Source organism: Macrobrachium rosenbergii, chromosome 43 (assembly GCF_040412425.1).
Source record: "Macrobrachium rosenbergii isolate ZJJX-2024 chromosome 43, ASM4041242v1, whole genome shotgun sequence".
NCBI classification, from domain to species: Eukaryota; Metazoa; Arthropoda; class Malacostraca; order Decapoda; family Palaemonidae; genus Macrobrachium; species Macrobrachium rosenbergii.
The window spans coordinates 21,016,782-21,031,781 of NC_089783.1; the positions used below are offsets into that span (position 1 = coordinate 21,016,782).

A 15,000-nucleotide genomic window follows, 5' to 3' on the forward strand; every position below is an offset into this window, starting at 1 on the left:
TAAGATGGCTACTTACAACAACAACAACAACAACAACAACAACAAAACAATAATAATAATAATAATAATAATAATAATAATAAAAGAATTTGGTTTATTCTCATGCATGTAACCAGTTACATCCAAGAAAACCCTGTTTTTGAAGTTAATTCCAAACCTTTTCATTTTGATTCTTGTTTTCCAGTTCATTTGGCTAACTCCAGACACCTTATATATAAAATCATCATTTTAGTGTAAGTGACTATGTTTTCCCTTATATTATAATGGTTATCGAAGATAATTGTTGGTGATGGTATATACTGTACCTTAAACCAAGATCTATAGTAAGTGTCGTTTCACAAGGCGGTGTTCTTGGACCTTGGTGATCTTTAATACTCAATTGCGACACGTCCATTGGGCTGGGAATAGTAACAGTTGGTGGGTTAGCAAAGCAATCGTTATTTTTACTGCACTAAAGAACTGCATCACACATTGTACAGTGTTTCAAGAATTTTTTCATTGTCGGAAAAACTCGCATGATGATCAAAATATGGATCCAATACCAGATACTTCAGATGTTTTTATTTTACCATTAATTGAGGATTATTGCTAGACCAAATGCCGTTTTCATCCTCGGTATAAAACTACTCACATTAGCTATTTCTGTTTTCCAGTGAGCAATAATTTGTTTACCATCGTCAGCTTATCTTGTTTGGGTATCCACTATAGGTTATTTCCAGAGTGAACTTCTGCAGTCGTGTTTCGTGTGTCCGCCTTTTGAATGAGCTTGTCATGTTGGCTATGCAATGCGTCAAAGTATTCACCCTTATCAGGTCCCAGTGCCAGAGTCGTTTTATTGCCTTTGCTTAAAAGTGTGGATCCTTTAGTACTGTCAACGCTTTAAAGTTTAAGACATTCCGTCATGATACTCTAAGGAGACTTCTGCTATTGACAGAATTTTCTGATGTATAGAGTGAAGTACTCAAATGTTATTTCAAACGCATTTTCATTACCTACTTATTTTCCATCTCTATTTTCTCTTTCTTTCTCAAAAGACTGACTATTCTGAGGACGTGTGAACTAAAAAAAAAAAAGGTCCACTTTCATCAGATTTCACCGAGAGAAACTCAACTCTGAAAACGTGTGAGGAATAGGAATGAAAATCCGGTAGTGGAAATATAGATATATATATATATTTAAATACATTTACAATAGGGGAACACCTACAAAAATATAAGGCACGCTACACTGTTCAAAAGTTCTTGTCTGGGAGTTTGAAGTACCAAAGGGTAGTAGGCTTTTGGAGTCGTACCATAAGTGGGGCAAGTGACCTGTGGAAGAAAGCAGAGAAAAAGCGCGTATTAGTCTGCGGAAAGCAAAGTTATTTTTTCTTACATATTAAAGAGGCGTTATATTGCTTTTCATAATAAATATATGTACAGGGGATCTTTTACTGTAATGTTTCACATTTCCAATGAGGATTATCTTTTGGACGAATATGAAATCAAGGAATAATTTCTTTAGGATGTTTTTGAGTAAAATTACATGTGAAGTGTTTTCCACTTGTCAGTCGGAAGGCAGATATAATTATTTCATTCATTTTCTTTTTTTTATTTAAATGACAGGAAAATGTTCAATAATCACGTTTTTCATGAAATGCTCCTAAATAGTTAATAAAAGTAGCTATAAACATTATCAAGCCAAACAAACATAACTTACGCTTGTGCTCTAACAAATAAAAAAGAAACATGCTAAAAGGCTGCAAATAATCGATGAATGTCTTTTAATAACTTTTCAGTGGGGACCCTGAAGTCGAAAACTCAGACCTTCCGAACAACTCAATATCCAAAAGGAATGTACTTCACTTGTAATTTTGCAAGCACTAGAAAAAATACTTTATGCCGGATGTTGTCTTATTTATTTAAATGTATAAAAAAATATAATAAACTTGTTTCGTGTTAGGAATACCATGCAAAGGATTTTGAAGTGTTTAATGCGTGGTAGACAGTAACATATATTAAGTGATGTAAAATATGCTTTATATCCATAAAGATAAATGGAAAAAATATGAGTATCTGTTCATATCGGCGTGATAATTTACATGATTATTCAAGATTGTTTATAGATATAAAATTAATGATATATAAATTTGAAGACTGAAAATAAAAAATATATATTTATTTGAACATAAATGTGATAACGGATAATCATGCACAAATGAAAAACGCGTTTATAAAAGCTAAGAAGGATATTTTGAAATCGTCCTATAATCTCATCCAGTACCACTTAAAGTCTGTGATCAGTTTCGCTCAAGAATCACAGATGGGTAAAATAGGTAGAAACTCGGTGGTAGATCATTTAGATAGTTATTAAAAAAACTGATGCACAAGTAGAGTAAGCCGAGAAACAAATCACCATAGTAACTGACACAGAACTCGAACGAGGTACAGACTAAACCAAAGCAGCGTTAAACACTTCTTAAAAATTCGTGAACTTCATGGAATGGAGAGATAATTTGATTGGGGAAAAAATTAGATAATTACAGGGCATACTGTGCTGGGGACTACGGGAGCAGCAAATTTCTTTTGTGTAAAATTCACCAATTCCACAGAGACACATTTTGTGTAAAAAACTAAAAAGATACATGACTGCACATTTACACACGTACTCAAACTTGGGATGTTATATATATAATATATATATATATATATATATATATATATATATATATATATATATATATATATATATATATATATATTTATGTGTGGATACATATATATATACATATATATGTATACATATATATATATGTGTGTATGTGTATCTGTGTACGTGTGTTTTTGTGAGTTTTAATATGCTCTTAATAATTCAAATTACTTTCGACTGTAAATTTCTAAACACAGAAGTACTTTCCTTGGCTCATGAACAATATTTAAAAATATTTAGTCGTTAATAATAATAATAATAATAATATAATAATAATAATAATAATAATGATAAATGAATAAACAACTCTATTCAAAATATCCTCCCAAGTAATATTCAATTTATTCCCTACGCCAAGAAATTCAATAAAAAAAAAAAGTGGGGAAGCAACGCATGCGCACTATGAAAATCTATAAGGAGCAAACCTGGTGCGAAGCAGGGTTAAGCTCTAGGCGATCAGCCGTTGTAGTAAACATATAAATCAACTTACCTGGGGAACGGGAAGGTGGGATACATCAATCTGTACAAGATGGTCTGGGTCTCACCTGCGGAAAAAGAGCAAGCAGATGAGGTAAGGGGTGCTCTGAAAGGCTGCAGAAAATCTGGGCTTTTGGGAATTTTGTTTCTGTTGTTGAAGTTTAGTGTACGAAATATATAGTATTTTAATTAACTAGTATTATCTAATGACCAAACGATGACCTCACATAAATGAACACACACTCGCGCGATTACACACAAAAAAGACTACATGGCATACATATGTGTATATATATATACACACATATATATATATATATATATATATATATATATATATATATATATATATGTGTGTATATGTATATGTGTGTGTGTGTGTGTATACATATACATATATATATATATATATATATATATATATATATATATATATATATATATATATATATATATATATATATATATATATATATATATATATATATATATATATATATATATATATATATATATATATATATAGCATAATATATATATATATATATATATTCTTTCCCTATATAAAAACTCTCTCTCTCTCTCTCTCTCTCTCTCTCTCTCTCTCTCTCTCTCTCTCTCTCTCTCTCTCTCTCTCTCTCTCTCTCTCTCTCTCTCTCTTTCATTCATCTACTGATAAATAGCCTTACGAATCTATTTCATTTATGCGTTACAATAACAACTGGTAATGCTTTAAATTTAATATTACGTAGCAACATCATTATTTGTATTTCCAGCAAACACACACAATTAAATGTTTTTAGAAATAAATGTTCATCATAGGCCTAATCATAGGCATACGCATACAAGAGGATCAAGTTAAAATTTCAAATAATTTCAATAAATAAATAACTGACCCGCACATTTATTTTACTGAACTTCTTAGTTACTCAAAACTTATATCTTTTTGTAAACTGCCATAAATTTATATTGCATAAAATTCCATAGAATTTAGCCAACTCACCAGTCCCGTGCCTATCTGTAAGGCCTCTTTTTGTGATAGAGATAAATTATGAGTCTTTTATATATTTCTTGTGCATGAGCAGACGAGGATTATGTAAATAACTATAAATCCTTTTCCGTAAACATCAAACTGAAAAATCCAGTTGTCATCAAAGGAGACTAACGTTAATAGTAAGAATCGGCTTCTTCTCTCTCAAGTCATTAGCTCTTGCTGACCTCTTATAACTTACAGGATTCCCACAAATGATTATGTTCTATTTTTAAATTTTAATTTCACTCTCATAACAACTGAATGAACTTTTCCAGTCCCAGCCTATTGCATTCATTTCGTAAAGCAGCCCACCTAAAATAGCTTCCCAGTGTTGTTTATTCGAAGAAACACAAATTTGCGATTTGTATTTCAATGTGTGCATTAGACTTGACTGGACTGTGTCTTAGAAAAAGCTATTTACTACAGGTCTCTGGTCCCTGTCCAGCAATGTTTTTCTTTTCAGAAAAGAGACAGAGAATTTAATCTATTTTTGTTGACTTATCTCTTGATGATATATGCTGCACAAACAATTCGCCTTTCCTTTGAGACTTTTAGTCTAACTGACGTTCGTTCTCTTTCGGGATTGTCACAACTGACTCTCCTGTATATCCTTGTATTTCTTCCTATATGTATCTGGAACCTACGTTTGCATGAGATGGATTCGGCTGCCGGAACAGAAGAATTTCCTTGCTTTATACTATATATCTCCCATTCGTTTGATCACATCAACTATTGGTGACACTCAGTTAGAGAGGTGCACCTCACGTGGATTGCAGCGTCCCTTCGTTTCCAAGCTGAACCCACTTTTTAGCCGTTTACTTAACTTCCATTACTGCTTTCGGTCTTCATCTTTGCTGTCCAACCTCTCTAACTGTTACTCGTTAGTGCTACTGTGGGTTTTTTCCAAATCTACCTTTAGATCTTTGTACTTCATCTCCTTTATTTTCTGGGTCACTTTATCTCGCTGTCCAACCACTCCACCTCCTTCTTTTCACTGTCCTAAGCGCTGAATGGCCAAAGTGGCCTGGCGCTGGGCTTGGCAGCATAAATATCATAAAATCAAATCCAGCTCCAAACTGGAGGAAAAGGTCATTTCACCATATTTTTGTTTTTCTTTTAAAGGTGATCAAAATATGCTTTGCTGAAACCAACTTTGAATAATGGCTGTCAGGGTAATCCGCTGTCCAGCATTATTTTCTTTTTAATGCTAAGCAAATACATTCTAAATCAAACAAATAATTAAATAAAAAAACTTAGAAAATTTGTATTGCCAAACATCTTGATAAAATCTTTTGGAAATGATAGAAAACTCTCTCTCTCTCTCTCTCTCTCTCTCTCTCTCTCTCTCTCTCTCTCTCTCTCTCTCTCTCTCTCTCTCTCACACACACACACACATAGACACACACACAAACATTTGTTGCATCAATGTATAATACCAAAATGCGGATAACAATTTCGATACAATAACCACCCTCCCCCTCCAAAAAAAGTAAGAGTAGACCATTTCAAATTCATCTGATAAATTTCTAATAATAGACATCTTAGATTTTTCAAATTTCAGTGACTATTCATGTCTACTTTTATTAGTATTAAAAAGTGTTAATGCTTTATTATTTTTAGATATAGGAATCATTTATAAAAAAAAAACTCTTAATATAGATAAGCAACAAAGCAATGCCCACATTCGCTCTTAAACTGCTGAACCGTTCAACAGCCACAGAAACACTACACCCTTATTCCAGTTTATTTCCTAGTATACCAAGTAAATTTATGCCCTTATAATTCCTTTAGCCTCCTTTATCACCTTTACCCTTATAGAGGGGATCAGTTAATTCTCTCCTCCGGTTCTCTTAAACTTTCCCGTCACTCTGACATGCCTTGCAAATCGTGGTCTGACATTTTGACGTTTCGTTTTCAGCAATGCGCTACTGACGATTTTATTGCAATTTTCAGCCTTTGTTTAATTGTTTGTGTTTATGAGCATATCACAGCAAAGTACGATTATTGCGTTTTAAGGTGACAACGGAAGCACCGTAGCATGAATAACATCTTCACATTGTACAAAAAATTTTACTTGACAAAATAAAATTTCGCCCTGTCTGAGGCAGAAAGGACTAGTTATTGACAGAAAGGATTCATTGCACTTACACACCCATACTACATTTTACTTGTGATCCATTCAACCCTGATGTGCCCATTTGTCACCTTATTTGTTGTCATTATGTGCCAATCATAACTCACATAGATATTTGCAAACTGGTTCTAGCGCTTTCCTATTACGCGTCATTCACCCGTACCTCATTGTTATCTTCTACAGCCTGCAAATATTCATTTGGTCATTAACCTTTCCTTCTGCATTCTGTGCCTCTTCCTTGTGGAATAACTTCTTACTTTCCCCAAAAGTCCTTGTGCACCCTTTCTCCTATCATTTATTACATGCTGTATTTTTCACTATGATCTTTCTGACCACTTCAACTATTCTCCTTACTCTTGCACACACACTTCTAATTCCTGTCTTGCAATTGCACCTCAAAAAATCTCCTTGACTCATTCACTTTACTATTCATTTCCTCAACCTTCTACTGGCTGTTTTTTTCCCTCTTGACAAAACTGATAAGCCGGAAGCACTTCCAGCTAAGTGCATAACCTCACTCAAGAATTTTTCCCATTCTTCATGTGCTCCTTCAGTTTCTGTCCATAACCCCGTAGCATTTTCTACCCATTTTCTACTTAACTCGTCCTTACCGAGCTTACTGTATAAATACGACCAAAGCTGTATATTCAACCATTCCTCTATAACTTGAACTTCCATCTTTCTTAACTCTCGCTTCAACAAAATAATGACCAAATATAGTTCTGGAGTCTTTCCTCTTTTCGCCTGACGTCTATCAATTTACTATTCTACCTACTTCGATTATTATGAATTTTGATCCTTTTTCGCAGCACAGTGAATCATATCACAGTTTACCGCCTTTTTACAGAAGGCCTTGTTAGCCTATATGAGCCGTGGAGTTTAAATTTTATAAATCAAAAGAACTTAATATATATATATATATATATATATATATATATATATATATATATATATATATATATATACTGTATATATATACATATATATAAATATATATATATATACGTATATATATACATATATATATATATATATATATATATATATATATATATATATATATATATATATATATATATAATAGTATTCCAGTTCAGACATTGAAAAATATATCATAGCAAAACCTTTATTATCTGTCGAGTTAACTTATCATATATGTGTATTTTAAGGATTCTTATTAATAATGTATTCTAATTTATCTTTTAACAAAACAGGCCGTTGGCTCCAAAGTACTTACATTGACTTTTGCTCATGGTCGAGTCGATGAGAAATTTAGGAAGAGCCAAGTAACTGGTAACAATGTAGCTGCCCACATCAGGACGTTTTCTTCCTGTTGACTGTGACTGCTCCCGCTGTGCACTGCTGCTGCCGATTCCTCTCCAGCTGTTGGAACCAAGAAGAAGAAGCTGCATTAACACAGGTGACTGTTGCATAGAATGAACTTACGTTTTGCTTTTTTGTTTTGAGGGGAGGGAACGACATGATTTCTAGAATCAACATAGGGTTTTTAATGGGAGTTGCCACCAAAAACTGGACGGTTTGAATATATTTTCGTTGGTGTTGTTATCTCACCAATAAACTATATTTCACTGTGTCCTAAACAAAATAGTAATTTTTTTGTATCATGTTGTTTGCTGACAAGAGTTGAATTTCATTTAGTGAACGTCGCAGCAGATATTATTGATTTTATTTTTTTTATCGTTTATCATTTGGTTGCCACTCGTTCTAAATGTCCCTGCAGATGTTCTGCAGTTATTAAAGAACAGGATTCTTGTATGTCTTAGGTGCTGGGCCGTGCAAGGCTACTTAAAATGAGCCCAAGCCTACAAGGAGCTTTGTTGAATATTTTAGCTATATTAACACTACGGCGTAAGAATCCTCAAAATCTGTAGAAGACGAATGTCAGGCGAGAGTAGAGAACGACATGAGATCACTGTGTGACCATACATTACAGAAACAATGGTGTTGGTTAGCGAGAAAACTACCAGTATACAAGTAGTTTTGTAGAGATCAACTGAGTTAAGCTTAAAAGAATTTAACCTGAGAATTATAACGACACCTGAGTTATGGGAACGGTTAACATGTTCAAGTGATTGCATCCAAGTAAAAGGATGAATGCCACTGTCGAGAAGGAAGTGAGAATGACAGAAAAATACCCGGGCAAGTCCATCAGCAAAATCCCCAAGAAACTAAGTGGGAATACCGAGAGGTATACAAGATTTTCACATTCTCAGAACATTTAGAACGCTACAGATTCTGTGCAAGGAACTGATGTTAGGCACAAGGCTAGGCAGAGGATGAGTGACTGGGCAACGGGCAAAATTGAAATTTTTTTTTTTTTTACCATTGTAACGATAAATGGCAAACATTTATCAGATTGCAGAGATCCACAGAATTAACGATACGGTAATTTATTTATTCGTCTTTGTTGCTACTGCTGAATTATTAAGTGACTTTGTTCGAAAAATACAAAGCATTTAATTTTTCGGGGAGTCAGCTTAAATTTTAATAACGAAAGTATTTCTGCAGTACTAGCAAATGAAGCTTGAAATGGGTCATTAAATGTTTATGGCACAGTTTCTAGAAAAAAAGTGTAGCATCTGACAATTCAAACTCCTTTCGTAAAGCAAAATGAGGGCCACGTCACATTTCGCATTACGGAAATTATGTATCATGGATTTACGTATTGAAATTCACTGTTAAATAAATGAATAAGAAAATTCCATATAAAGATTTAAACAAAATAGAAATAGTACATGAATGAAGTTGTTTAGAAACATTAATTAATTTTAGCCATTTCTATATCAAATCACGAAAAACGAATTCATGAGTTTTACTCTTTCATTTGAAAACGTTAGAATAAACTGCATTTCCTCTTTTGACAAATGAAAGCGAATGGTCTGCGCTCGTGAAAAGGTTCGTGCTTTTAAATACATGGAAAACGAAACATTCAAAGTATCCGTAGTATTTCAGGAAACATATTTGCAAAGGGTAAAAGCACGATAGCTGGTCGCGCTCATTTCGCGTATTTTATGAAATGTTTAAATAGCGGTGACATGCCAAACACCCTTCCCAGTTAAAAGCTATTTTCACAAAAATGGGGTTCAAGTGCGTAGAGGCATGGGATGATGTAGATACGCAATAGAATTTCCTTTTTAAAGTGTTTATGTAAGATATACCAAGGGAAACAAGTCTGAGGAGAAATATAGGAGAAATGTGTTTTTCCTGGTCTTTTGCGCGCGTTCGTGGTAGTCACAAACTTGCCTCTAGAATCGAGGCTTTAGAGACACAGAAGGATGTACGGGTCGCGGTTTCTGGTGGTTGCGAATGGATGTCATTAAGTAGGTGAGGATAATAATTAGAATTCCTCAGACGTTGGAAATACAAAGGAAGTCAATAAAACAAATTGTCGTCAAATGACGGATATGTCTATTGTTCATAGTCTCCATTACACCCATTTATCAAAACAAAATACGTGTTTCACATCATATCCACTTATGTTAAGCGGTTTCGATCCTGATCTCTCTCTCTCTCTCTCTCTCTCTCTCTCTCTCTCTCTCTCTCTCTCTCTCTCTCTCTCTCTCTCTATTCAAATACCAACTCGGTGATCAATACTTTAAAAGTGATATTACATTCATAGGATGTTTAAATTGGATATTCATCAAATATTTTCGATCCTGATCTCTCTCTCTCTCTCTCTCTCTCTCTCTCTCTCTCTCTCTCTCTCTTCAAATATCAACGCGGTGATCAATACTGTAAAAGTGATATTACATTCAAAGTATGTTAAAAATGGATATTCATCAAATATTTACATCTCATTCAATTGTATACGTCCGTCGTCTCCATGAAGTCGACAGCTTGATCTTATTGCTGGTTAGTTCCTTCTCTGAATTTCAGAACAATTCAAGGGATAATATTTCTTTCGAAACAATTGACTTTCACTGTATATTTATGTCCTCCTTCCTCTCAATTTTGTTGATGTGAAGAAGGACTAAAACAAATATTTTCAAACTTATATGCCTACATACATACATACTGTATATATATATATATATATATATATATATATATATATATATATATATATATATATATATATATATATATATATATATATATATATATAATCAGAAAGCTACAAACGTCCTTTAATTTGTCAAATAATATATTTCATTTAAATTTTAATTGATAATAAGTCCGCCGTCCCGTGGGGTCGAACCAGCGACGGACGAGAATCAGGAAAGTGACGCACCGCGTCAATACAAGTCAATCGCTGGTCAAATGGTTACGGACGAGGAATCAGGACTACAGTGGCGCACTGCGTCACTGTAGTCCTGACCGTCGCTGGTTCGACCAAGGACACTCTTCAACTAAAAATTCCCTCGGTAAGGAAACGCCAGTTTATGAAGAGATGATAATGAGTTTGTAGGATTGTATATGAATAACGGTGATGTGATAAATAGTCAATATATATATATAATATTAGATATATATATATAAAAATATATATATATATATATATATATATATAACTATATATATATATATATATATATATATATATATATATATATATATATATATTAAAATATATATATATATATATATATATATATATATATATATATATTTGAATTTGTCATTACATTTAAATGCAAACATTAATTACAAGTAACAATTCAAATGGTTACTTAGAGGCCGTCGACATGTCAAACACTCTTCCTCAGAAGGAAACGCCAGTTTATGAAGAGATGATAATGAGAGGGAAAATAACATATAAGATAAATCAAATAATTTAGATATATGCCTATAAAAAATACCATTGTTACTCCTGAAAACTTATATGTATCATCATTTTAATCTCTTAAAATGTTTGAATATTTACATGACTAGTACTGTCTGTAAGACCGTGTAGCAATTTTACACAACAGTAAATGAATGACATCAGATAATCAAAAGTGTGAAAATAGGGCGCCTCGGTAGAACGTGGGCGCCATTACGGGAATGCCTTTGTATCAGATCGATAGATGCCTCTTGGGAACTATCTGAGCTTATGAGCACAATACTTTAATTTCAGTCAATCAAGGCACTGCCTTATTGTTACTCAGTCATACGTATCGCTAGTTCCTCGCAGGGTGAGCGGGTTCCGTTCTCAGCTACCACTCTGTTGGTTGCGAGTTCGAATTGAAGAACAAGAGGAATTTGTTTCTGGTGATTAAATTCATTTCTCGTTAATGTGGTTCGGATTCCACAATAAGTTGTAGGTCCCCCGTTGCTAGGTAACCAATTGGTTCTTAGCCACGTAAAAATAAATCTAATCCTTCGGGCCAGCCCTAGGAGAGCTGTTAATCAGCTCAGTGGTCTAAAACTAAGATATACTTAACTTCATACGTATCGGTGCAAATTATTGCTTTCATTATCTCTGTTATGAGTGTTCCAGTACTGGATTACTAGCCCAGGTTAACGACAAAATATGCTTTTAATGTTTACACCTACGTAATAAAATTTGAACAATCTACTGTACTTGAAGGGTTACATGGGTTTTGCATGTGATCACTTTACGCGGGAGATAGCTTTTTTCAGTTTTGGTGGGGAACTTTTTTCGCGTCAGGCATTCACGTGCAACACAAACGACGCAGGATTTTTAGTTCTCGTCCGTTTCAATATCATCTGACCTTCCAGTCCTGGAAAAAGAATTCCTCACATTTTCCCCTGCTTTTGAAGAATATTTTTCCACGCAGATGACTGGCATTTACAACGTCAATCAGAATTTTTTTTTTTTTTTTTTTTTGCATGAAAATATCTTTAAAATCATAGTTTTTTTTTCTTGATAATTGCAATATGTCAACGGATAATAAGTGCCAGACTTCACTGTATGTAAATACATGGTGTATATATAAAAGAAAATAAATATATCTCCTTTTAGTCAGAGAATAGACGATCTGCATTGCAAAGAAAATAATCTCAGGACATTCTTGCCCCATTAAATTAAATGAGATATAGAAATAAATTTAATATTCATGCGGCAGAGAAAAATCAGCCGTTGACGCTATAACAACTCTTAATATATAAAATATATATATTATATATATATATATATATATATATATATATATATATATATATATATATATATATATATATATATATGTGTGTGTGTGTGTGTGTGTGTGTGTGTGTGTGTGTGTGTGTGTGTGTGTGTGAGAGTGTGTGTGTGTGTGTTTGTGTGTAAGAAGGAATAAGATAAAACGGAACTGTCTTATATTCCACAAAAATCCACGAAAACAGTATACTTTATGATACAAAAATAGAACATGATAACAGAGAAATGAAACTATTTTTAAAAGTGAAAAGAAAATAAATATGAGGCATGAATGTCGGGAGAATATTTGCATGCCCATTAGACTGTGAATCTTCTTAGCCAATCGAGTTCCAAGCTGCCATAAATTCCGCCTTGAGATTAAATCCTTTTTTTTCCCAAGCTCCTTACCTACGAGTCACGCGGCTGGAAATTATGTGATCAAGTGAAATATCTCCACGTTCCTTGTTACGCATTCCAGGATAACCACCACCACCACCACCACCCACCCTTATCCCCACCCCCGGCCTATATGCCTCCCCAAAATATAACGACCCCCACCCTCACCAACCCAACTCCTTCCATCTCCTTATACACTCCTGTCTGGTCGTTCATGTTTATACCATATTCGCAGTTGCTTTCCGTCCTACTAAGACTGCGTAAGCGGTTTAATGTTCCTATTGCATGTATATTTCTGATACATTCACAAAAAATGTTCCTCTCTCTCTCTCTCTCTCTCTCTCTCTCCCATTCAGCATTAACATTCACCCACTGTTTTCTCCTTACCCCAGTCACCTTCTCTCTCTCTCTCTCTCTCTCTCTCTCTCTCTCTCTCTCTCTCTCTCTCTCTCTCTCTCTGCCATTAAACATTAACAACAGCTTCCTGGCTCTCGTTTCCTCTTTGACTTGCTACTTGATTCTCTCTCTCTCTCTCTCTCTCTCTCTCTCTCTCTCTCTCTCTCTCTCTCTCTCTCTCTCTCTGCCATTCAGCATTAACACCAGCTTCCTGGTTCTCGTTTCCTCGTTTACTTGCATCTCTCTCTCTCTCTCTCTCTCTCTCTGCCATTCAACATTAACACCAACTTCCTGGCTCTCGTTTCCTCTTTGACTTGCTTCTCTCTCTCTCTCTCTCTCTCTCTCTCTCTCTCTCTCTCTCTCTCTCTCTCTCTGCCATTCAACATTAACACCAACTTCCTGGTTCTCGTTTCCTCGTTGACTTTCTTCTCACTTCCTCACCTGCTTTTCTCATCTGAATGGAATTATCACTGCAAGGGAGATAACGAGATTCATTGGAACCCGGCTAATGGGCGAGATCATTTTCGTGATTGCTTCAAACCAAACATCTCCTTCATGGAAACGGATGATATTGAAACCCCGTCGCTAATCTGTTATAGATTAGCGCGACTCGTGATTTAATATTTTCGTCACGTATGTTTAACCGTTCACGGAGAATAAAAAGTGACATTTAGCATGGAGACAATTAGAGTACTTAAACTAAAATGAGGGTAATGGAACTTTTTAGTTTTCTGTAAAATAAAACTGTTGTGACAGCTTTGTCTATCCGTCCGCACTTTTTTTCTGTCCGCCCTCAGATCTTAAAACCACTGAGGCTAGAGGACTGCAGATTGGTATGTTGATCATCAAACATACCAAATTACAACCCTCTAGCCTCAGTACTTTTTATTTTATTTAAGGCTAAATATAGCCATAATCGTACTTCTGGCACCGCCATAGGTACCAGCAATACAGGCCACCACCGGACTGGGGCTGAGTTTCATGGGCCGTGGCTGATGCCATTTTTTTTACTTGTTTTAATTGTTTGTAATACGTTTTCTTTGGTGATATTCAATACTCACCTATTCTAGGTTATGTATTGCCCCTGTAAGATTTTAATATATTAAAGATTAAAATTTACGTCTTCTGAAATTCGCAACAAAAATCAATAAAAACTAAAGGTAAATTTTTTGTCACTGATTTTATAAAAAGGATTCTAACTTGATTTAATTTCTGATATTCATACATTATCTCCATACTCAATTCCGTAATATATCCATTTGTAAATCAAATGTATCGTCTTCTTATATATTTCTGTATACGTCTTGGTTCCATTCAGAAAACGTGTCCTGGATATTGAACGGAACGTCTCAACAAGCATAATGAAAGCCATCAGAATAAGTTTATATTATAAGAGAGAGAGAGAGATTCCAATCTATCCACCCCGTGATAATATTTCCCTCTAACTCATCCGGAGAAGATTCCAATAGTGTACCCTTTTACTGGTTTTAATCGAGCACTTCATTCACCTGCGTCAATTATATTAAAGGTAATAATTAATGTCCAACACAGTACCGTTCTCATGTGCGTATAGTATAAACTGTTGGCAAACAAGTAGATATACTGAACCATGCATTAGGTTACAGGATAGGGTGATTTAGGAAGTTGTCAGTCAGTCATTATTATTCTTTGGGTTCGTATCTATATTTCCATCCACTTTTCTAATACAGGTTATTTACTCGATAAGGAAATCGTTTCATATACTTTCTTGACATGGTTAATCACTAACAGAAAATGAAAGACGAAAAGCCTATA

At 34.3% G+C, this 15,000-nt stretch overlaps 1 protein-coding gene across 2 annotated transcripts in view; it reads right to left on the minus strand.

Moving 5' to 3' along the window:
• Positions 1-1,150: 1,150 nt before the first annotated feature.
• The window catches only part of LOC136828624 (uncharacterized), a 119,124-nt gene continuing 105,274 nt past the window's right edge, over positions 1,151-15,000 (minus strand). For both annotated transcript variants that reach the window (XM_067086655.1, XM_067086654.1), the window contains exons 8-10: positions 7,570-7,715; positions 3,179-3,233; positions 1,151-1,310 (exon numbers count right to left, since the gene is read on the minus strand). In XM_067086655.1, coding sequence (XP_066942756.1) covers positions 7,582-7,715 — 134 coding nt within the window. In that variant the 3' untranslated portion in view covers positions 1,151-1,310; positions 3,179-3,233; positions 7,570-7,581. The remainder of the gene's footprint in view (positions 1,311-3,178; positions 3,234-7,569; positions 7,716-15,000) is intronic.